The 25,037-nt window shown below is 40.4% G+C and overlaps 1 protein-coding gene across 9 annotated transcripts in view; it reads left to right on the top strand.

Annotated features, from left to right (window-relative positions):
• ANKS1A (ankyrin repeat and sterile alpha motif domain containing 1A) overlaps nt 1-25,037 on the top strand; it is a 254,914-nt gene that overhangs the window by 213,659 nt on the left and 16,218 nt on the right. For 8 of the 9 annotated variants that reach the window (XR_011974180.1, XM_072641817.1, XM_072641818.1 and 5 more), the window contains 3 exons: nt 1,735-1,801; nt 9,476-9,582; nt 20,200-20,298. Coding sequence is in view for 8 of the 9 variants with exons in the window: in XM_072641817.1 (XP_072497918.1) it covers nt 1,735-1,801; nt 9,476-9,582; nt 20,200-20,298 (273 nt within the window). In the remaining variant the exon portion in view is untranslated. Of the gene's footprint in view, nt 1-1,734; nt 1,802-7,522; nt 7,918-9,475; nt 9,583-20,199; nt 20,299-25,037 lie in introns of those variants that run through there. The other variant, XM_072641824.1, reaches the window with a different exon arrangement.

Below are 25,037 nucleotides of genomic sequence, written 5' to 3' on the forward strand. Positions count from 1 at the left end.
AGCTCCTTCCTCCATGTTTCTTGAATTGAAATATTGCATAATTTCATAATCCAGGTCCTCATAACCTGTAACCTGGAATAGTTTAACACTTTCCTAATTAGTCTCCCTGCTTATGACTCCAGCCTACCTTTACAGCTCAGCTAGATGTTCTCTGAACGCTCCATCTTCTACTTCTATGTATTTATAGAAGTGTTTTTTCATGCCTGAAATATGCAGTGTTTCCTCAGATACTACCTCTTCCATGAAGCTTTCCTTGATTTTCTCAGTTGTAATGCTCTGTCCCTCAAATTATTTTAGGATTATCCATTTGTATACGTGTATTTCTTCAGTAGAAGATGAGCCTCTTGAAAGCAAAGACTTATTTTTATTTGTTTCCTTTGCTGTTAGCAGGATGCTTTGGACTTAATAGATGCTCGATAAATGTTTGTTGAAATTGGAACTGACTGTGAACAAGTCATAGTCTTTTTCTGAGCTTTAGTTTCTTTTGTACCATTAAGGAGACTGGATTAAATCATCTCCTAGTCCCTTAGAACATTTTAGTTTCTGTGATTCACTTGGTCTTTACAATCCTGAGAGGTAAGTGACATAGTATATAACCTCTTATTGAAGTTATAGGAACTGAGATTTAATGAGGCAGGATGCCAAAGGTCACAGCAGAGCCAATCTTGGTACCTGGGTCTTCTCAATCCCAGTCCAGTGCTTTTTCTACTAAACCAAACTGTCTTTGGTAATATAGATTCACCATCCTAACCTGTGGTTCTCCCTTGATAAGGAGGGCTTACTTGTAAGATGCAGTCCCATGTCCATGTTTTCTGCCTTTCCAAGCCCTTGAAATAGCTCTCAGATCTCCCACAAGCCGCAAAAGCCTCTTACTCATCCTAACAAATTGCAATATGACTGGTTGCACATGTCGTTGCATCTTTAACCTCACTTGTGATTCTTCTTGTTCCTTAACTCTGCTGTGACCAGAAGACTGGCTTTTCAGCTGTGGGTCTGACAGACCAAAGGAGAGAGATAAATATTGCTTCCTCAACAGCAAGGTGCCATGGAGTATACCCCTGCTCAGCCAGAAACAACCCTAATTTCTATATATTCCAGCCAAACTAGATTGCTTGGTGTGCATTCTCCTGCCTAATTGCCACATCTCTGCAGGCTGTCTCTCATCTCTGATTCACATGCCCTTCCCCATCTCCTTCAGGAACCATTTCAGGTGCTGCCTCTGTTATTAATCTTTCCCTTGTCTCCTTGCAACTGAATTGCAGTCTTCATCCTCAGATTTTCCTAAAGTATTTTGCCACTTTGTTTGCCTCTTTCACATTCTACCTGTTATAATTATTTTTGTACATGATCTCTATGAGATTGAAACCTCACCAAGAGCAAGAACTGTGCCATTTTCCATCACCATATCTTTAGTACTGATAGATGTTTCTTGAGTTGCATGGAATCCACATCTCTTGCCGGCCATCATTTCTGGGTAGACTTCTTTGGGATTTCTGCTGGGGATGATTTCTGAAACTGAATTATTTATAAATTTATTTATAAATCACTATGTGAGTTGTTTTATCATTTTGATTTTTTGTTTTATTATTTTGATTCTGATCTTAGGGATACCCAGACTTCACCTGGGTTGGAATGTGAAGTCAACTCTCACCTGCTGCTGCAAATATTGTTCTCTAAAGTGTCACTCAAATCTAATGGCCTTTCTTCTCTTTTGTTTTTGTTTTTACATTTCAGATTGAGAAGATCATGAGTTCAATCGGAGAAGGCATCGACTTTTCTCAGGAACAGCAGAAGATCTCAGGTACCATTTTAAATGTGGTCAGATGGCTTAGTTGGATAGAGCATTAAGGTTGCCCCTTTGTACAGGCTTGCTGTGTTTATCACATCATGGAAAGAGCACTGACTTGGGATTTGAAGCCATGCTCTGTCTGCCTCTGAGTCTGTGGGAAATTGCACACACTGAACCTTCCCAGACTCCAGGTTCTTCTTGTTTCTTCCCTATCAGACATGCAACTAAGTTTACTATAGAGTAAGTAACTGCATTGGCATGGCTAGCTGAACAGCCCTTCCTTCTATGCAGCATCAACCTTTTCCGATGATAAATTACTTTCTCATCTAAGTTTGTCCTTTTAATACAAAAGCTATCTGTGAATGAGGGAGCAGCACAGCTGATTCTTTTATCCTAGTACAGTCACTGCCATCAGTTTTGGGAATTTACAGCCTAATTCTGTTGTTATTGTATATTCTCCAAATGCCCATCATTACATGAGGAGGTATGTGCTTTACACAATAGATGTGTTCTTTTATATATAAAATTTTAGTCAGTCAAGGCCTTTTCACATGTACCATAATAAATGAGCTGACTACCAATCACTCATTTATAAATTTGGATTTTGATATAAATTTGCTAAAAGTTGGCATATACCTATGTTATGAGTGAATGAGCTCATTACAAGAGTAAGGACTTTATTTGGCAAATGTCAATCTTCTGTTATAGTTAGACATCAAAATAAAATGTAAGACTATATAGTAGAGTAAAAGGTACAGTGAACTCAGTCAGGAGACCAGTGGATGTTGGCTTTGACCCTCTGGGTAATCCATTTAATTTCTCTGGGCCTCAATTTTCTTATCTATAAAATTGGGATATTATAAGTTCTCCCCTATCTACCTCATAGGGTGTGAGATAAGTGCTTTGCAAACTGTCAGAGTCCTAGAGAAGTAAGTTTTTGATAGCACCAACTAAGGAAAATGTGATAGAACCCCTGAAGATGTCTCAAAAAGAGACAGCGCACATAGCATAGTGACTGAAGGGTGGGGGTGTATTGTCTTCAGCTCTCTGGTGGGAAAAGAAGCCTAGATAATGAACAGAATGATAAATCAAGCCCCGATTTGCCAGTTTCTGAAGGGTAAATGCTCCCGCTTTTGTAAGCTGATCTAAGCTGACTTTGGCATACCCAATAGACTTGGATCCAAAGCTGACCTCAGATACCTATTGGGTGTGCAACCCTGAGCAACTCACTTAACCTCATCAGCCTCAGTTTCTTCATCTGTTAAGTGGGACATATATTAGCTTTTAGTATTTACTGCATAGGCTTATTATGAGGATTAAATGTAATAATGACCGTAAAGCACTTTGCAAATCTCCAGGTGATATGTAAATGTCAGTTACTTTTGCATATTTCATTTTCAAAATTGACTTTATATCCTTTACCCCAATTTATGATACTTGAGTATGTGTACTAACACTTGTGTATTTCTGGACCTGTAATTTTATTGGTGTAGAAAACTCTTGGGGAAAAAAATCCTTCCTCAGTACAGAGCAGTACAGCAGCTGTTCTATGCAACTTAATGTTGTAATGAGGTTCCTGGGGCCCCCAAGAGGTTCAGTGACTTGCTCAAGGTCAAAAAGTACATATCAGAGGCAGGACCTGAGTCCAGGTCTTTGTAGCTCCAAGACTGGTTCAATCTGCCATGCCCTGCTATACAAGACTAATACTGAACTTCCATGCCTATCAATCAGTCAAGCAATAAACATTTCATCATCTTTGTTATTCTTTTTGCCCAGACATGATTTCTTCAGTGTAGAGAGCTCCTAATGGGTTCCTGCAGCCAGTAGAGATCAGCTCCTGCTCTGAAACTTATATGTTTGCAAAGTTGCTTTTGGCACAAAGAGATGAAGGGATTTGCCCAAGGCCGATGTGTTAGACTTATATGCTCAATACCCCAGTTATACTGACACTGAGCCAGCTTTCTCTACACTACACCAACCACCCTGCCTTTCTGTTATTATTTTTTCTAAACATTAGAAGAAAAGCCTTCTTCCTTGTGAGTCTATTTTATTTGTATTAAATAAGAGACTATTTACCCCTTGAATAATTTTCTTGGGTTGGTAGAATTATGATTGTATTTTTTAAATAACCAAATTGGAAGAGTTGTTAAAGGTATTTGGAAAAATCCATCAGTAACCTTCTAACCATGCAGAGTATGTGTGCTCACAAATTGTCCATCAGGGAAGCCTACAGCTAAGAGGAGGTGGGTAGTGGCCTTGTTTATAGGAGGGACATGTTCTGCAGTACTTAATATAAATTCCTGACTCCATTAAAATGGATTGAAACTGGTAAATTGGGTGGAGTTGAGTTAGAGTATTGACCACTGAGTGACTTTTAAACTAATGCCAAATCTTCCACATGCTATTCTGGGGCCTTGGCATAGATTTTGATGGATGACATAATTAATATGATATCATAACACCATAGGGAAGAGAGAATTGTGTTTTGCTCCAATAAAAGCAAACATAGCCCCTGTAAATAAAGAATTCACTAAAATAGGATATGTCTCTCAAAGGAGAAAGAATCCTGTTCTGTGGGTTTTATTCAAGTCCAAGAAGCCTGGAGTGGTAACTTCCATCTTTGTGACTTTATTTCTGTAGTTACTTCCATATAGGGCATCAGTGCCTTCCAGTGATCCTGCAGAGAGCTTAGGGCTAATGTCACTGAATTTTAGATTTGAAGCCCAAACCATTCAGGAATCCCTTCTGCAGTATACCCAACAAGTAGTCATCAAGTCATCCAAGACACTGAAGATGTGTTGTGACTGGAAATCTATCACCCCACAAGTCAGGAGTTTTTCCTGTGTCAGCCTGAAATCCACCTCTTCTGCCATCTGTATTCCTCCTTCCTTTGCTCTCTGGATTCAAGCAAAAGAAGTCGACTTCCTTTTTTCCTAAAAATGGCCTTCAGATACCTAAAGAGAGCACTGACATCCCCAAACCTTATCTTTCCTGGGCTAAACATTTCCCATTCCCTTCAACCACTCCATAAATGGCATGGTCCTTTGGTGCTTTCCCTGTTCCAGCATCTATGTGTCAGTTTGTCAATGTGAACTGAATCTTCTCTTTGGTCTCTCTTCATCGTTCTTGACACTATGAGACAATGAAGGTCTCATACTGGACTAGCTCTGAATTTTATGGATCCATCTTTCTGAGGCCATTCCTTCCTGTTTGGCCCGGCCCTAACCATTACTGGGTGATATTTCCTTGATCATATTGCTCCTTTCCTGGACTCAAATGGAAGCAGTTCCCATGTACACACACACACACACACACACACACATGCACGCACGCACGCACGCACGCACTTATATTCACACTATTTGTTTCACAATCTCTTCCAGGTGTAAAAGCATTTGTTTGCCCTAAGATTAGAAGACACAGTGTGTTGTGACAGAATGAGGCCTGGATTAGGAGGCAGAACCCTGTACCTGCCATGTAGTAGTTGTATGAGTCATGGGCAAGTCTCTCTCTGTCTCTCTCTGTCTCTCTCTCTGTCTCTCTCTCTCTCTGCTTCAATTTCCTCATCTGTAAAACAAGTAGTTATTCCTACTTTGCTCATCTCAAAAGTCTTTATTTGAGGATCACTAGATTTATGTATGTGTGTATACATATGTATGTATGTCTGTGCCTATATTGTGCGTGTAAATATCCTTTATAAAGCTTCAAGTACTATTTCTTATTTATTTACTGTTTTTTAGTTTCAAAAGATTTAGCCACAGTTCAGCCACAGCTATTTTCTGCTCCTCCCCCCTATTTTTCAGAAGAGATAAACATGCATGCCCCTTTTCCCTAGTCTAAAGATATCTCAAAGCAAAACTTTACTTCTCAGACTAATCCTTTGTGCACATCATTAACCAGGCAGTTAGGTAGTACCTCCTAAACCCTTTTCCAGAGAGATGGTGTCTAGGGAGCGATTCCCTGATGGTAGTGCCTTCTTTAGTCCACTAATCCTTTTCTTCCCACCCTCAGTCTGTAGGATTATGCACTGAGAATTGACTGCTTCATGGTTAAGTTTAATAGAGACAACACAGTCTCATTTGAGTACATTTTAGTTGCTTTGTCCCCTATTTTCTCCTGTACTTCCCCTTAACCTTTTCAGACTGGAAAAGTGTTATTGAGGAAAATGGCTGCTGTAGCATACATAGTCTCTAGTGCTCTGCACTGAGGTTTCCCAGGCCCCTGTTGTCTTGCTGCTGTTAGGGTGTGGTGGATGTGAGAGTTCAGTGCTGTTGGCTGGCTGTAACTGATGTACCAGGAGTTAGCTCTCTTCCGGGCCAGGGAAACAAAGACCCTCACCTCAGGCAGAAGCAGAGAGGTTTTTATGATGGGCTGAATGGTGGCGGGGATCCAGCTTAATGCTAGCTTTTTTAAGAGTTGAAAGAAAGAGATCTCAGACCTTCATGTTGCCCAATAAAGGAGAGGGTTCATTGGCAGGCTAGGCTGCCTTTGGCTAATCAATTTAAATCTTGATGTTGCATCATGGCTATTGCCAGCATCAGACATGCTGAAGGCTAAGCCCATCCCTTTTGTCTGAGGCAGCAGCATTTGTTTTATCACATTTCTTTAGGCTAGGGGCACTCAAGTAGTCAGGATGGAGAACTCATTATTAGTAGTCTCTCATATTTATTTCCTCACTTTTTCATTTGTTACCCCCTCCATTTTTATTAGAAATTCTTCCTGGGCCCCCAGATCTCCAGAAGGCAGTGAATTTAATTTGTCTCACTGGGATAGCTGTAAGCAAGTTGTTTTTTAACCAAATATCCATGTTGTTCAAGGAGAAAGAAAATCATTTTTTCAAGATTTCGTTAGGCCTGGCTCATTCTCTGAGAGCTATTTTCTGACATTTTCGTTTTTGGATCTTTTATTTTATTTCTAGATTTTCTTCCTTTATTTGAAATCCTGTATTTACCAGCTAGTTCACCATCTACAATTTTCTTCCCTACAGATTATTTCTAAGGCATTCTAGAGTTTATAATGGTACAGTGCTATCAAGTTGATTTGTAAAAATAAGTAATAGAGCCCCATCTCACCTCAGGTTCATGTAGGGTTTATTCCCCGCTCCCTTTTGGCCTTTGTCAGTCCCCTCTGTTTCCAGTTTTGAATGGCTTTTTCTGAATTTGTTTGATATTCCCCTATGGATAACACTTATTGTGACTTCCTGGTTTTATTGTCTTTTTATCCCTCCCTGTGGTCTGTGGTTCTAAGCAACAAAAAGTATATACTTTCCCTAAGTGGAAGGAATATTTATCTATGTGGTAATTTACTCAGAGGAAATAGTACAGTTTTGTTTTTTCTTTTAACCTCTCCCCACTGCTTACCCCTTCCCTTGTCTCTCATAAGTTGTTCTCCTGCCTGTCCCAGGAAACTGTTAGCAGGAGCTTCAGGCGTCTTCTTTATTCCTCCTAACAGTTCCTTTTGAAGTAATCACTGTCCTTGGGCTTTTCATTCTTCAGAGATACCAAACTTGCAGCCTCTTAGTTTTCACCTTCCTCTGTTGTCCATCCCAGGATAGGAAAAATTGGTCATTGTGATTTAATGACTGTGATGAGGTTTCTCCTCTCCTTTCTTGGCAGTTGCAGCTTTTGCTCTGAAGCTGATCCCTGCTGTATTTTACTGAGCTAGGAGAAGGGGAGGAGGAAAGGGAGGGGGATGGGAAGGGGAGGGACAAGCTGCTCCAGAGTGAGAAAGGACCAGGGAGCCAGCAGCAGGCAGCGTGGAGCCCCGAGCTCTTAAACAAAGCATTCTACTGCAGCTCTCAACAAGGACCCCCATTCTGCACAGCAGCCGGGCAGGCAGACTCCGAAAGCACCCAAGATTCTGCTGCTGAGCTTCCTGGATCTCAGCTTTCCCCAGTGAGGGACTAGGCACACCCCCAGGCTCCGCATCTTCCATCACTGCAGCGTACATCAGAAAGATCACTTAGATCACCAGAGCTCCCTGGCCACCATCTGGGTAAAAGGTGCTTGTGAAGGTGTTAGTCTCCAGGCTTCATTGGCTCATCAAGCAAGTCAGTGTCCTGACTCTGGGGGTAGAAAGTGCCCTGAAGTGGCAGCAATGGCTCTTGACATCCTGAGAGTTCATCGGAGGTGATACAATGGTTTTGTAGTTGGCTCTTTTCTCTTCTTGGATTTCTTCTTTTCCATTTCTATTGATATCTTCCTTTGGAGGCCAGATGCACAATCTGGCTAAGAAGCATGTGGATATCTGTACATTTGCCACCACAGATCCTTCAAGGACTACCAGGAAAATGTGAACTTTTTTTCTCCCTTGTTCTGTTACTTCTCCAGTTGTAGAAGAACAGAGTAGCAAGTGACTGTCTTCTCTTGTCAGCTCCTTTCCATAGGAGAAAGATCTGGGAACACTGTGTGTAGGTGCCCCAAGGGGAAAGTTGGTCTCTTTTATCTCTAAACCAAAAAGATCAGCTATCAGCCATTAATTGACTTGAGCTACTACCTACCAACAGAATTCCTCTCCTGTTTTCTTTCTTTCCCTTCCCTTAATCTGATTGTTTTTGGAAAGAACCACATCTACCTCCTTTTTCTTGAGCTCCCTTTCTGTCTGGTTGGGGTCGATCATAAGATCAGCTGTACTTAGAGGAAGAAAATGAAGCTGGGCAAAGTCCATGCCCTAGATAATATCTGGCAATATAGATAAGAAGATCGTGTGGATTGTTCTCTGCTACTCCCTTCTCTCTAGTCCTTGTGAAATGTTCCATTTGCCAGTAACCAGAATCTAGATGTTGAATTGGATTCTCACCCCAGTTAGCTGAGCAGCCAGTTGGGATGCTGTGCTGCAGGGGCAGTAGTTCCATTCCTGAGCCAGGATCTATGAGCCCCAGTCTTTTGCTGTGTTATACTTAATAGCAAGAAGAAGTGTTGGCCATGGTTTGCTTATTTCGGGACTGCTGGGGGAAAAAAAGTAAAATTATTTTTGCTCCCACTGCCCTTTTCTGTGTGCTGCTTGACTTGCATGTGCTGGGTTCCCCACAAATAGCTGATCACTAGCCCGGGAGTGGCTGTGGCTGCTGCTTCCTGTCTGATCCCTGGCTATGTATCTGTGTCCTTCCGCTGCATGAAGATGTCTTTTCTCTCATGACTGATTTGTGCTGCAAGGTTACAGCACTTCTCTGGCCCACAAGACAGGGTGGTGCTTCAGAAGTGGTATGGATAAAGGGACTTGGCTTATGGGCTAATAGCAGCTTCTCTTTCACCTTGAGCTCCTGCAGGGACTGACTGTCTGGAATGCCTAGGGGCGAATGCTGACCCCTTCCTGATGAGACAAAGAGTTGACAGACTTGAGCCAACACCTAGGGGTTGAGTTGCCCCCCTGATGTGTTTGCAGGAAAGCCCAGAGATCAGTGCATGTGTCACTGTGGTCCCAGCCACAGTTCTGGCTTTTGGGGGTTGGCTGCAACACCCCTTTAAGAGGGATACTGTATATAAAGCCACAGAAGCTCTGACCCCATGGTCCATATACAGAAGAGGAGTTGTGGGTTTGATGTTCTGTTGTACCCTTATACATAGTTTGGCTGCTTAATAGTAATGACTATGATGTGGCAATGCCATCTGTCTTCCTCTGAGTGCCGCTGCTACCGCCTTAATGGTTTTTCCCTTTTCAAGCGTCTGCCGATTCCTCTCTCGTCAGGTTCACGGATGTTGGAGCAGAGTGTCGGGGAGTGGCTGGAATCAGTTGGTTTGCAGCAATACGAAAGCAAGTTGCTTCTGAATGGCTTTGATGATGTTCGCTTCCTGGTGAGTCCTCTCCTCTGTGGGAGTTCTTTAAGGATGAGAATTCTACTTGAAGGAAATATTCCTCCCTATCCCCCAATTCCTCCCTCTGCCCCTTCTATTTAGTGTCTCTTTGCCTTTTGGCAAAAGACATAGGCACGTAGCAGGTCCTTATTGACTGACTTTTAAAAAAAAGTAAGTAGAATCATATTCCAGGCACATCAAACTGAAATCTTAGGCATCTGGAAATCCACTTCCATAAATGAATGTCTCATCTGTGTGTCATCTCTCCATGCTCTTTGTCCCCTTCCCCTTATTCCAAAAGCAGTGGACTCAGCCTCATTGGACTATCTGACAGTCTCTTCTCAAGAGGACATTCCTAATCATTATTTTGGCCTTGGCCTCCCATGTTGAGCTTCAGGTCCTTATGGTAGACTTTAATTGCTGGCAGTCAGCTTGCCCCAAGGCAGTGTCAAAAGTTCTGATGCTGATTGGAAGGGGTGGAATGAGTGAGCACTGTACCTGCAAAAACTCCTCCAAACTCTGCCTTGTTGAAGTGGGGTGTGTCATCCTCTCTGAGACAGCATAGGACTGTTTAGCTCCTTATTTCACCCAGTAGCATTCAAACATCTTCTGTGTGCCACGTCTAGTTTGCCAGTACTTGTAAAGTCCCATATGGGAAGAGGTAGTTGTTCTAATAATTCATAATAATGCAATACTCCCTTTCTTACCAAAAGACTTGGATTATGTTCTAAAATTCCCCCCATGTAGCTGGCAGGCAGATATAAAAAGAAACATTACAGAAGGTGCCAAAAGATTTGTCTTCCACAGTTTTGAAACATGGAAACTGACACCCAAGATCAGAAAGTGCTTTGCCTAAGGTCACATAGTAAATTTTAGAATTATTATTATAGTACCCACTTGTGCAGACATACACATGCACATACTCTTAAAGCACATTCAGTTAACGTACTGTTAAAATGCATGGAAACTTGATGTGGATCTGCTTCTAGATGTAGTGGCCCTCTGTCCCCACCCCCACTTCAGAGCAGGTTGTTGTTCATTTGTTTTAGTCGTGTCTGACTCTTCATGATCCCCATTTGGGGTTTTCTTGGCGGAGATACTGGAATGGCTTGCCATTTCCTTCTCCAATAGATTAAGGCAATAAGAAGTCAAGTGATTTGCCCAGGGTCACACGGCTAGTAAGTGTCTGAGGCCAGATTTGAATTCCGATCTTCCTGACTCCATGCCCAGTGCTCTATCTATTAAGCCATCTAGATGCTTCCTGGACAAACAGATGTTATGTGACTTGTCCAAGGTCCCACAGCTAGCAAGTGTCTGAGGCCAGATTTGAACTCATATCTCCCCAAGTCCCATGGAAGTTGGGAGGTAGCTAGTGACATAGTGGAGAAAACTTGAACCTTAGGTCAGGACAATTTGAGTTCATATCTAGCCTCACACTTCCTACCAGCTGTGTGACCTTGAGCAAATCACTTAACCTTTGTCTTCCTTAGTTTTCTCAGCTTAGGATATAGACAGTAATAGCATCCACCTCCTAGGTTATTGTGAGAATCAGATGAGATAATGTTTTTTAAAGATTTTAACGTAGTGCCTGGTGGATGGTAGAAACTATATAAATGCTTCTTCCCTTGTTCCTTCTTCCTTAGACTGGAATCTAGGTCTCCAGACTCCCATTTTTCTTTCTACTAGATCTCAGTAGAAACAATGAGCTTCAGCAATTAGTCACTCTAACTACTTGTTCTAATTAAGAAGTAAAAAGTGGTTTTTCAGTTTCAACCTATGGGAGCAAAATTCCTGGCATTCCGTAGGGCACAGGGTATTCCTGCCCTGTTTTTCTATACTAGAGGAACCCAAGAAAATTCTTGAGTTACTGTCCTTGCTGTAACCACAACCAAATTGCTGCTGCTCTTGGGGGGTGTATGTGTGGCAGATATTTATTTTCCTGGCTGGTAGGATTATTCATGGAGTCCGAAGCCTATATTACTAATAGTACCAACCTCCTGTTAATAATGCCACTTTGTTGTTTACACACTGCATTATAATTTTTCAAAATTCTTTTTTCTATGTTATTATTACCTAAAGGTATGAGATGAGTCTCCAGAAGTCTTTTGGAACCTTTTCCACTTCTTCCTGTTATGCTGGTCACCAGACTTCCAGAAATCTTTGAGACTGTATCCATATACATAGTCATATATCATTGCCCAATACTACCCAGCTTCTGCTTATGAGCTAGCTGGAAAAATGGTCAGAGCTGGGCTTCACAACCATTGTGTTCTTGTAGATTTCAATCTGGAAACCAGATTGAAATGACTAGGAATAAGTGCATCAGCTGTCATTTCTATCCCCCTAGGCTGCTTGACCCGGTGAGCTAACACGATATTTTCTAGAGGGTCCCATAAGACCTATCTGGTTTAAATGTTCTAACCCAAGATTTTGCTTTTAGGGCAATCTGGGACATATGAGATCAAATTTTTGTTTTCAGGGTCCACTGTAGGTAGAGTTGGAAGCTGAGTATCCAGGACTTTATTTTAAACTTGCAAAAAAATATTTTTAATTTAAACATACTTTAAAAAATTTTGAATTCCAAATTCCTTCCTTCCAGTCCCTCCCCCACTTATTGAGAAGGCAAAGTATATATGGTATCTATTTGATATCTATTATACATGTGAAGTCATTTAAAGCATATTGCAATATTAGCCATGTTTCTTTCTTCCCCTCCCCTCAAAGAAAAGAAAGTGGGGGAAAAAATGCTTCAGTCTACATTGAGTTCATCAGTTCTCTCTCAAAAGGTAGATAACATTTTTATCATGAGTCGTTTAGAATTGTCATGGGTCATTGTATTGATAAGAGTAGCTAAGTCTTTTCAGAGTTGATTTTTATGATTTTTATTTTATCACAATCATGTATCACAACTTGATGAGCCATTTCCCAGTTAGTGAGCATCCTCCCAATTTCCAATTCTTTGCCACCACAAAATGAACTCATATAAATATTTTTTGTATATATAGGGTCCTTTCCTGTTCTGATGTTTTTAGAGTGCACAACTAGTTAAGGTATTGTTGGGTCAGAGGGATATTCAGTTTTATAACCCTTTGGGCATGGCTCCAAATTACCCTTGGGGATGGTTGGACCAGTTCACCACTCCACAAACAGTGCATTGACCTACTTATTTTTCCACTAGTATCCCCTCTAATATTTATCATTTTCCTTTCCTCTTAACCAGTCTGATGGATGTCGGGTGGTACTTCAGAATTGTTGCAATTTGCATTTCTGTAATTATTAGTGATTTAGAACATTTTTTCATGATTGTTGATAGCTTTGATTTCTTCTGAAAACTACCTGTTTATATCCTTTGACCATCTAATAATTGGGGAGTCACTATTATAAATTTAGTTTGGTTCCCTATATATTTTAGAAATGAGACCTTTATCAGATAAACTCAGGGGAAAATTTTTTTTAAAATAAATGACTCAAGATGGCCAACCCTTGCTGCCATGGCCTCTGTCTGAAAGTATGAAAGTTTAGGACCTACCAACTTCCACAGATAGATAAATAGTAGAAGGAATGAAAAAAAGACAAGGGGAAGCAAAGAAGAGAGGGAGGAAAGGAAGGAGGAAACAAAACACAAAGGGTGCTGTAGAGAGTATGAGAGGTGGCATGGAGACTTGAACCCCAAGCAAGAGAAGCCTCACTTATTAGAACTGGGGAGCTCAAGGGTGAATTCCAGGTTTCTAGTGGACTGGAGATGATAAAAGTGCTTAGAAATGTCCCATACCTTTCCATATGAGTGGACAAGGAAGGTCAGCACTCTAGGGCTCTACCTTGCTCTGAAGAATCAGCACTCTTTCTTTGATTGTGTTCTTTAGGTATACCCAGGCCTTCTGCCTTTCCAGGCCTCAGATTATCTTATGCATTTATTTAATAAACATTAATTATCTAGTATGTACAGAAAACGGAGCTGGACACTGAGTAAGATACAAGTTTAGATAAGACAGAATAACCTACCTTATTTATTGTCTCACAGCCAGTGAAGTTAGGTTGTGATTTACAATCCCAGTCACTGTGCATCTCTTTTTCAGAGACCAAGCACTCAGGAAACCTTGTCTCCTGACTTGTCTTCACTTTTTTACTCATTCCAAAATGGTTGTCATTACTAAATCACAAATAAATAAGATTCCCTGATATCATTGCACATACTCCTGAGGCAGGGAAGCTGAATCAACCTCCACAGTTAGCTCTCTTTTCCTGGTTGGGCTGGATTGACACTTTTTTAAAGAGTCAGCTAACTTCCAACTTCTGTGACTGTGGGAACTTCAGCTGCATTGTTTGGTTGTGTTTGTGAAGACACAAAAGTTTTCATGTGGTTGTTTTCTAATTCTGAATGGGCAGTAAATTTTAGCAGTGCTGGTGGACATATGAGTGTGTTTATTAGAGTTACCCCTTTAATAGCTTAGGAGTATTGGAGTCACTGTTACTAACCTGACCTTGATAGACTAGTTCAGCAAAGTGCTTCCTAGGGGACTGCTTTTGTAAATAGAATGGATGCAAGAATTATTTCTGATTATAGCCTTGTTGAATGTTGCTCCAAGTGTCTTAGTAGCCAAGCAAAGAATTGTGGATAATTGTGTATAAATTGCCAGATTGGCTGCAAGACTAATTAAGTTTTAGTAACCAGAAAAGAAAGAAAAAAATCAAGAAAGAATTGTTTTGATTATTGAGACATTCCCTTATTACCTATACTACAATTTGCATCCTATTATCTGTGACCCATCCCTGTGTAGTCAGTTTTTACTGTGCTAAGAATCTTTCCCTCTTTATTGAAATGACCTGGTGCTCATTTGTAAAATGTATACATCGTGTATCCCAGGAAGATGTACTGGATGTTCCAGATGTACTAGAACCTGTCACATATCTGGAGATGGATAGGAATTTCCATCATCTTGATTCAGTTGTTAAATTTCGCTGTTAAAGCATTCAATTACTTTACATTCCAAGGGGTTTGTTAACAGGCAAGCATACCTATAAAGCAATTGCTTTATTTTGGCCTGGAAAATCCTATGTAGTTCCTGATATGGGAAGTTAGGGGCAATGCTCCACAATAAAATTTCTTTGAGGAGGCTCCCAAGGGCACTTAATGGTCACTTCTTTTCTACTTCAGTTGTTTGGACATGTGTGGCATCCTGTGACCCTGAGCTATCCTATCACCACTAATTCAGGTGACAAGGTTACACTTTACATATTGACATCTGAATACCCTAGAGCTAAACAGAAATGAATAAGCATAGATTAAATGCTTAATGGATATTTATTGAATTGAACACAAAATACTTCGGGTGCCCATGAGGCAAATGTGAGGGAACATGCACTTTACGCTATTAATGTTAGTAACAGTTCATTTTTATATCAGTCTTTATGTTTTAACAAAGTACTTTTTTCACATTATTATAAGGTAGGTGGTACAGATATTACTGTTCTTATTTTACAGATGAGGGAACTGAGGTCCAGAATGGTCACAGAGCTCTCAGAGATGGAACTGAAACCCAGGCCTTCTGATTCCAAGTCCAGCATTCTTCCCCATGGGCAGAATTGTCTGTGGGAGTTTGGAATCTGGATTGGAAACTCCAATGCTTTTTTTCACGTCAACTCCTGGGTGTTTCCCAGGTCATACCTATATTTGCTTTTTTTTTTTTTTTTTTAAATGAGCTAAGGACCTCCCTACATTCCCTAGGTTGTAACGGGTTCTGCAGCTACAAGGGAGGCCTGGGCCCTCTTAAATTCTCTAATGTTATATGAGGCAGCTGATAGGTTTTGCTGTCGCCTCCTCTCACCCAGGAGTAAGTAGTGGATTCTCTTACATGTTCCAACTATGAAATCATAAATATAGAGCTGGAAATGGACATTATAGTTTATTTAGTCCAACTGTTCCATTTTTTTCAGATTGAGGCCAAGAGAGGTTGGACTTATCCAAAGCCCACGTAGAAAAAGAAATAGTTTAGGTGGAATTTGAACCCACGTCCTTTGATTCTATTTGCCGCATTTTTTTCTACTGGATTATGATGCATTTTTGGACAGAAAGGCATTTAAACACAACTAATAGTGCCATTAATAGCAAACTGACATTGTGGTTGTTAAATCAGCGAAGCATTTGAGAACCTCCCAAATCAATATTTTCCTCTTGTTTGTGGCAAAAACTTTCCTTCCTCCTTGGGTTGTAACCAGTAAACTTCTTTAGACCATATAAGACAGTCTTGTCTTTGTGTCCCTAATTGGGTACTGGCTAAACCATTATGGATGAATGAAAAACATTTATTTGGGGCTTACTTTGTGCCAAGCACTATGCTAGATGATGGGGATACAAACAGAAAAAATAAAGCAGTTCCTCTTTTCAAAGGAGTTCACACTCTAACTAGGAGGGATAATTCATGTAGGAAGAAAGTTGAGCTACAGAGTGGAAGAAAAAACCCAGAGATTTCAATGGACCAGGAATTCCTAGGCTACATTGGGATGTCTGCTCCACAGGAGTAACTAATCACTGTTGGAAGAGGGAGTATGAACCTGCTGGTCAACATGGGCAGATTCTGATTAACAAGGATGGGGATGGAGGACTCAGTGTCCAGCCTGGAGGGGACAGGGATCAATTGACAGGAAGATTTTGGGTGGACTCTGGAGCAAAGGGAGGGGGAAATAGGATCCCACTAGGCATCAATTCTAGCTGGGACTCGGATCCTCTATGCTGCCTGGGAGGCAACATCAGTGGGGATAGGGGAAAATCTCCCAAACTACTGTTGCCATAGTGCCATAGGGGAACATCACTGGACATTTATGGAAAATGTTCTGGCTTTGCCTAAGAGGTCGGTCTGTGCGCACATAATTTAATTAGTTGCCTTGAATATGGAAAGAGATTTCCTAAAGGTCAATTTCTCAGTCATCAGGAGGCAGTAAAGAAGGTATCATAATGGAGTCATGATATGAGCTTGGACCCCCACCTCTTCCACTTTCTAGTTGTTTGACTTTGGTCAGTCAGCCTGTTAGGGGCCTCAGTTTCTTCAGCTGTAAAATGGTAAAATTAGATTCCCCTCCAGCTTTAAATACTAAGACCTTATGAGGCAATAAAGTTTGATTGACAGTTTAGATTGGGAACCCTCGACCTTCTGGCTTTTCTTGAAGGTGTTTTTTTTCTCTATTAAGGGAGGTGTTTACTGATGGAGAAGAAAGCTAAATAAGTGGGAAGAGATCTGGAGGACTTTTAGGGCTTCTAGATGAAATGGGCTGGGCTGGATTCTTACCATGAGCAAATTGGCAGAATCTGATCAGCAGGAAGTGATTTGGTCTCTGAAGCTTCAGAAAACTCTTGAATCACCTCATTTGGATGAAATAATAGCTTGAAGATGACAGTGTCTCTGTGAACAGATGTAGCCAGTTTCATATTTCACCACAGACCTAGCCCATATAGGATCATTCTTGGGAAGAGCAAGGGAAAGCTCATTTTAGTCTATGGGAGTGAGTAACCATCAGACCTTCTAGGGTAGCAAGCTCTCCCTGAGGACATTAGTGCTTTTCACAGTGTATGTGAAAATTCACTGTGCCAGGCCTGCAGTGAAACTGTCACAAGAATCTGTGCTCTCTTTAAGAAGCTTGCCTTCCAGTTAAAAAGAGTCATGGCAGATAATGGGAACTGTGACAGTAGTTACACTAGGAGTTTAAAAAATGGGAGATTAGTGAATGCTGGAAATGGTTCTAGGAGACTTCATGGGCCTACTCAGTGAGGCTTGAGCTGAATCTTAGAGGATGGTTAGGTAGGGATAGGGAGCGGGGAAGGGTAGTGCCTCCATTTCCAGCTGTGTACAGTAACAAAAAGAGATGCTAGAAGTTGTTGTGTGTACATGGGTCTTTTTCTTCTTTGATCTCTTTGGGTTATGAACCTAATACTGGTATTGCTGACAGTGACTGGGAGGTGATGGGGTGGGGGTGCAGATAGTTTCAAACTGCTTTTCAGAATGACTGGGTCACTTCATACCATCACCAGCAGTGCACTACTGTGTTACTGTTTCCCACAGCCTTTACTGGGAAGTGTGAAGCAGAATCTCCTATTTTAGTTTGCATTTCTCATATTTTTGGTGGTTTGGGGCATTTTTTTTTTCAGATGGTTATTGGTAGCTTGAATTTCCTAGCTTGAGAGCTACCTGTTCATATCCTTTGACCATTTATTTATTGGAGAATGGCTACCATTCTTATGTATTTAAAAGTTTTCTATATATCTTATATATGAGACCTTTATCAGAGAAATTTGCTGAAAAGATCCCCCACACACAGCTAAGCTGTTCTTTTCTGAATTTAACTGCATTCATTTTGTTTGTGCAAAATCTTTTACATTTTGTGTAATCAAAATTGGTACCCAGTACTCTCCAAACAGTTGGTCCCCCAAAACACCATTGTTAACTGAAGTAATTTTCTGAAACCTGCTGAAGGTATGTACTAAAAAATCTTGATATTACCTGTCCCATAAGGGCGGATGTTCCCAGAGTCATTGAGGCTTCCAACTTCCACTGCCTAGTATCTTGGACAGAATGAGATCCCCAGAACCCTCATTATTTGATCTCCAATGGATTGCTGCTATTTCCCCTAATGTGACTAGATTGAGATAGCTTAGGAGTTTATATACCAACGGAACTGCTGGGGACAAGGAACTGGAAAAACAGGGACAAAGAGAATTAGCTCTAGTGTTTCTCAGAAATCCCAGAACCACCATCCCCACCCTCCCTCTTCAAGGAAACAGGACAATCTTGAGTTTGGGATTTGTTTTTTAAGCTAACTTTCAAATTTTTTTCATGAAGGTAAGAAAAGTAACTAAATCATCTGTACCCTTTGACTTAGCTACCCCAATTCTGGGCATATACTTCCAAGGAGGTCTTAGAGAGGACACAGTCTCATATAAACCAAAGTATTTGTAAGAGCACTTTTTGTGGTAGCAAAAAAGCCAGAAGATACAAAGATGCCCATCACTTAGGGAAATAGTTGGTCAAATTTATGGTATGTGGATACAATGGAATTTATTGCATCATAAGAAAGAAAATGAGGAAATTCTTAGAAACAAAACTTCTGAGAACATGTCCCTCATATTATTTCTTATGGTACAATAATGCATATGAATTGATGAAGAGTGAAAAGGGTAGGACCAAGAAAATATACACAAGGACTGCAATAGTATAACCAAAAATCACAAGACAGCTGAAATCTGATGAATTGCTGCGACTCTTTACTGTCCTGAAGAACAAATAATGAAAGACATTTCCTTCATCTTTGTAGAAAGGTAGGCAACTACAGGTGCAGAATGTTGCATAAGCTCCTGAGACAGTTGCTTTGTCGATCTGTTTTCTTTTGTTACATGGGAGGATGATTGGGAGTGGGGCAGAGGTGGACTGAAGTAAGAAGGGAAGAAGTAGTCTATCAGGAAATACCTGGTGTTTAAAAAAAAAAGTGTCCCTAAAACTTTTAAAAATAAATCATATTTTAAAATTTCATTGGGATTGTGCTGTTTAGTCCTTACAAACTAAGTTGACTCAGATGTTCCTTCTATCCAAGGCTGCCAGTAGTTTTAACTTCCCTAGAATTATAGAATGTCGACTTTTAGAGATTATCTGGCCCAGCCCCTTTACTCCACAGGTGTGAGGCTGTGAAAGGGGAATTGACACAGCAAGTAAGTGGCAAAGCTGGGACTAGAACCAGGGTCTTGTGGCACTAGTCATGCTGCCCACATGGACACTTGGGTATCCCAGCTCCAGAGGGTGACATTTTAGGCAGGAAAATAGAGGGATTTCTTTACTCTCTCTAGAGGTAGGACAAATTTTCCTTAAGGTCATCATTTCAGCGGCGATATTACATGGGACAAGAGGAAAAGGTCACAATTCCATGTCCCCTCAAATTGTTCGCTGTTGCTATCTGATAAAAAGACTAATTGAGTTCAGTTCAGCATGAGGTGTCGTGGTGGTCTGGGAATGCTCATCTGACTAGGTCCTTCCTCAGTGTTCTGCCACTGACCTGGAATCTGACTTCTTTTCTCTATCCTGGAGAAAAGTTTTCCCTCAAATGAAAATGGATTTTTCTGTGGACCAAATCCTTCAGAGAACTTGTAATACTTTAGCAGCCCCTGCTGCTAGGGACCGTGAACTGGAAGAACAGTGACAATGATGGTGATGGTGGTGCTATAGATTATTAGATATATTATATGTCATGTATAATAATGTTGTTGTTGTTGAGTAACAACAACTAGCATTTTTGTAGCACTTTAAAGGACGCACAACTGTATGGATTCATCTCATTTGATCCTCTCAACAGCCCTGGGAATGTCGATGTTATTATTACCCCCATTTTACACATGAAGAAATGGAGGCTGAATGAGATGAAGTGACTCACTAAAGGACATAACTTGTCCCTGAGTTAGGATTCAAGCTCAAGTCTTTCGGGTTCCACATTGCCTTCTAGCTCTGTGAGGTAATCTAGGAGATAAGCTCTGATACTCTCTTCAGTAATGGAAGATGTTGAGAGCAGGCTCTTCAACAGGCCTTTAGTGGTCAGGGAAGATACCATGTCTATTAAAACTCTCTTGTTCTCTGCCTTCAGGGGAGTAACGTAATGGAAGACCAGGACCTCCGAGACATTGGCATCAGTGAACCCCAGCACCGGAGGAAGCTTCTCCAGGCTGCAAGGTCTTTGCCTAAGGTAAAAACCCTTCAGTGTCCTTCCTACTTTGATTTGAGCCAAAACCAAGGGAAAGGGATGGTGACAGAGTCACTGAATCAGTTAGAAGGGATTCCAAAGGCCATCTAGTCCAATTGGACCCAAGGCTACTACCACCCCCTGGATCATTCCAGCACCCCCCAGGGGCAGTGTCACCCACTTCAGGAGCCTCTGTTCTAAGATTGCCTTCCATTTATTCTATCTGTCTCTGTCTCTCTATCTAGACACACATATATAGACACACATACACACACTACCTTGTAAAGAACCTCTTGCGCTCATTAGGAAATGACTTCATGGTGAAGCCCATTTCTCAGATTAGTCTCCTGGAAGCTCACCAGGGACTGATCATTTAGCCTTTAGAAGGTCATGACTTTGTTTTCAATCATACAAGTTTATTAATAAATAATGCCCTTTTTTTGTGCTGGGAGTTCTTTGTAGAGAAGATACTGATAATAAATGCACCTTTTAATGTTAGGAATACACACACACACACACACACACACACACACACACACACATACACACACACAAATGGATGGATGGATATAATGGCAACTGGTAGCAGAGTGGATCAAGAACTGAGCCTGAAGTCAGGAACTCTCAAGTTCAAATCCAGCCTCAGACACTTACCAGCTGCGTGACCCTGGGTGAGTCATTTAACCTCTGTTTGCCTCACTTTCCCCATATTTAAAATGGGGATATTAATATTAAATAGCCATTTTACGTGTGTGTGTGTTTCTGTCTGTCTTTCTGTTTTGTATATACATAGTTGTAGTTGCTTGCATGTTTGCTCCCTCATTAGAATGTTAGTTCCTTGACAGCAAAGACTGGGTCATTGCCTTTTTTTATAACTCTAAAACAGAGCATGGAACCTTGACACATTAGTAGACACTTAATAAATGGTTGCTGATTTAGCCAGAGCCTATGGGATTGTATGTTCAGATCTTCAAATAAGTCTTAAAGACAGTTGTCCTCCCCTAAATCTTGTTCTCATCCCCATTCCTTCTCACCGATGTATCTAGGACCATGTCTTGGTTGGAGCATTTGCTTCAGGACATACTCCTAGACATATCTTGGCCATTTTGATGCAGTAAAGCCTCTCCAACTGGAAAAAGTTGTTGCATAAGGTTGTTTTGAGTTCCCAGCTGTCTTTAAAAATAATAATAATTCATTTGGTTTTAGTTTTCAACATTCACTTCTATGAGATTTTGAGTTTTAAATTTTCTCCCTTTCCCCAAGATGGCATACAGTCTCATATAAGCTCTACTTATACATTCATATGAAACATATTTTCATATTAGTTATGTTGAAAAGAAGAATTGGAACTAATGGGAGGAACTTTGAGAAAGAAGAAACACAGCAGCAAAAAAAAAGGAGAGCAAATGTTCTGCTTCCATCTGCATTCAGATTTTGCAATTCTTTCTCTGGATGTGGATGGCATTTTCCATCATGAGCCTTTTGGAATTGTCTTAGATCCTTGCATTGCTGAGAAAAGCTAAGCCTATCAGAAACAGTCCTTGTACGCTGTAGCCGTGTACAATGTTCTTCTGGTTCTGCTCATTCCACTCATCTTCAGTTCATATAAGTCTATCCAGGTTTTTCTGAAGTCTTCCTGTTCATCATTTCTTATAACACAATAGTATTTCATTACATTCATATAACACAACTTGTTCAGTCATTTCCCAGTTGATGGGCATCCCTTCAATTTCTAATTCTTTGCCACCAGAAGAAGAGCTGCTACAAATATTTTTGTATTTGTGAATCCTTTTCCTATTTTTATGATCTCTTTGGGATATAGACCTAGAAATGGTATTGTTTGGTCAAAAGGTATGTACATTTTTATAGCCCTTTGGGTATAGTTCCAAATTGCTCTCCAGAATGGTTGAATCAGTCACAACTCCACCAGCAATGCATTAGTGTTCCAATTTTCCCACATCTTCTCCAGCATTTATCATTTTCCTGTTTTGTCATATTAAACAGTCTAATGTGGTAACTCAGAGTTGTTTTGATTTGCATTTCCCTAATCAGTAGTGATTTGGAGCACTTTTCCATGTGACTATAGATAACTTAAATTTCTTCCTCTGAAGACTTCCTGTTCATATTTTTTGACCATTTATCATTTGGAGAATGACTTTTATTCTTGTAAATTCGACTCAGTTCTCTATGTAGAAATGAGGCTTTTGTCAGAGATACTGGCTGTAAAAATTGTTGCCCTGCTTTCTGCTTCTCTTCTCATCTTGGTTGCATTGGCTTTGTTTGTGCAAAAATTTTTCAGTTAATGTAATCAAAATTACCCATTTTGCATTTCGTAACATTCTCTATCTCTTCTAGATCTGACAGGTAAACTATTCCTTGCTTTCCTAGTTTGATGATAGTATCAGTCTTTATATCTAAATCATGTACACGTTTTGACTTTATTTTGGTATAGGATGTAAGATATTGATCTATGCCTAGTTTCTGCCATACTATTTTTCAGTTTTCCTAGTAGTTTTTGTCAAATAGTGAGTTCTTATCCCAAAAGCTGGGGTCTTTGGGTTTATCAAACAATAGATTACTATAGTCATTAACTGTGCATTCATTCTTCGTTGGCAAAGAAGACCATGCCATCACAGAAATGATGACGTGACTTGCACTTGACTTTGTTTTGAGTGAGGGAGGGCTGTGTAGGTCACCAGCCTCACTTCTCCTCCAAAGCCATCTGAATCCAGTGACCAGATATTCATCAGAATGACTGGAGATGGCCCAGGATGACACAAGTGGGGTTAAATGACTTGCCCAAGATCACATAATTAGTGAGTCATTAACTACTGTATCTTGGATGTCTAACCTATTCCACTGATCTACCCCTCTATTTCCTAGCCAATACCAAGTAGTTTTGATGATTGCTGTTTTATAATACATTTTAAGATCTGGTATGGCTAGCATTCCCTAGCATTTCTTTTCATTAATTCCCTTTTGTTTTTCCAGATGAATTTTGCTATTTCTAGCTATATTAAATAATTTTTTGGTAGTTTGGTATGGCACTGAATAAATTAATTTAGGTAGAATTGTCATTTTTATTATGTTAGCTTGGCCTACCCATGAGCAACTGATACTTTTCCAATTATTTACATCTGATTTTATTTGTGTGAAAAGTGTTTTGTAAATGTGTTCATATACTTTCTGGGTTTGTTTTGGCAGGTAGACTCCCGAATATTTTATAATGTCTACAGTAACTTTAAATGGAATTTCTCTTTCTATCTCTTGCTGTTGGGCTTTGTTAGTAATATATAGAAATGCTGATGATTTATGTGGGTTTATTTTATAGCCTGCAACTTTGCTAAATTGGTTTCAAGTAATTTTTTGCTTGATTCTCTAGGATTCTCTAAGTATACCATCATATCATCCGCAAAGAGTGATAGCTTTGTTTCTTCTTTGCCTATTCTAATTCCTTCAGTTTCTTTTTCTTCTCCTTCTAATTCCCTATCTATGTCTTAAGGGTTCATTAGGGGAGATAAAGGCCCTCTGGGTAACCTAAGATTCAGGGAAATTCTCTGGGCCCAAGAGAGCCTATGGGAGAGAGGAATTACCAATGTTGAAAGAGGTCTGCTCATCTCTGAAATATGTGATCCTACTCAGAATTGACCTTCTCCTCATAGGCCCACTTTCTTGTTTGAGGAGTACAAGTGGTATTTACATGTGACCTTTGGAGAGGAGCCTAGGTCCCAGCCATCTAAAAGGAAATAAAAATCCTAGATTGAGAATTGGAAAGAACCTTGGAGACTATTAGGTTCAGCCCCTCATTTTACAGATAAGAAAACTAAAACCCATGCATGTTAAGGTGCTTGATAGGGTCACACAGCAAGTATCCAAGGCACGGTTTGAACCTAGGTCTTCTGACTCTGAATCCAGCCTCTGTCCACTACACCATGGGGCTGATAGCTCTGGGATTGGCAGACCATGTTTCTGACAAAACCACCTTGACAACCTGGACCCCAGTCCAGGTGGTGCTGGGGGATCTGGGCATGGGAAAAGCCAGCACAGCTGCTCCCCTCAGTGAGAGGGCCAAGAGTCCAATACAAGCGCCAGCTAAAGCTCTTCTAGCCTTCCTACCCACTTGATAGGGCCAAAGACCAACCAGCATCCACTTTTGTCTCTTTGAACTGTAACCTATATGGCTCCATTTGTTTCACTTAAAAATTTTTTTCTTTTGGTTTTTTTTTTTAATTCTATTTTACTTTAAGGTCCACATTCTGCCCTTTCCTCTGAATCCCACCTTGATGAGAAAGCAAGGAAAACAAAGCTTGTTACAAACATATATAGTCAAATGAAGTAAATTCCTACATTGACCATGTTTATAAAATCCATCACCTCTCTTTCTGGAGGTGGATAAGTAATATGTTTCATCATGAGGATAACTATATTTGAAAAAAACCTTTGGTTTCTTGAAACCAAGGTGAAGTGGAAAGTATACTGTTCCTACTCATACTATCCTTCCGATATACCCACAGAACTTGCACACAGCTAGAGCACAGCTTCTTAACCCGGAGTCTGTGGACCCTCAAGGTGGTTTTGTGGATAGATTTCAGGAGGTCTGTGAACTTGCATGGAAAAAAAGTACATCTTTATTTCAACATAATTGATTATTTTATAATCTTAACCACTTTATGCATTTCAAAACATTTTGAAGAGGGATCCGTAGGCTATACCAGACTGCCCAATGGGTCCGTGACACATAT

This window comes from Notamacropus eugenii, chromosome 2 (assembly GCF_028372415.1).
Source record: "Notamacropus eugenii isolate mMacEug1 chromosome 2, mMacEug1.pri_v2, whole genome shotgun sequence".
In the NCBI taxonomy this organism is placed as follows: Eukaryota; Metazoa; Chordata; class Mammalia; order Diprotodontia; family Macropodidae; genus Notamacropus; species Notamacropus eugenii.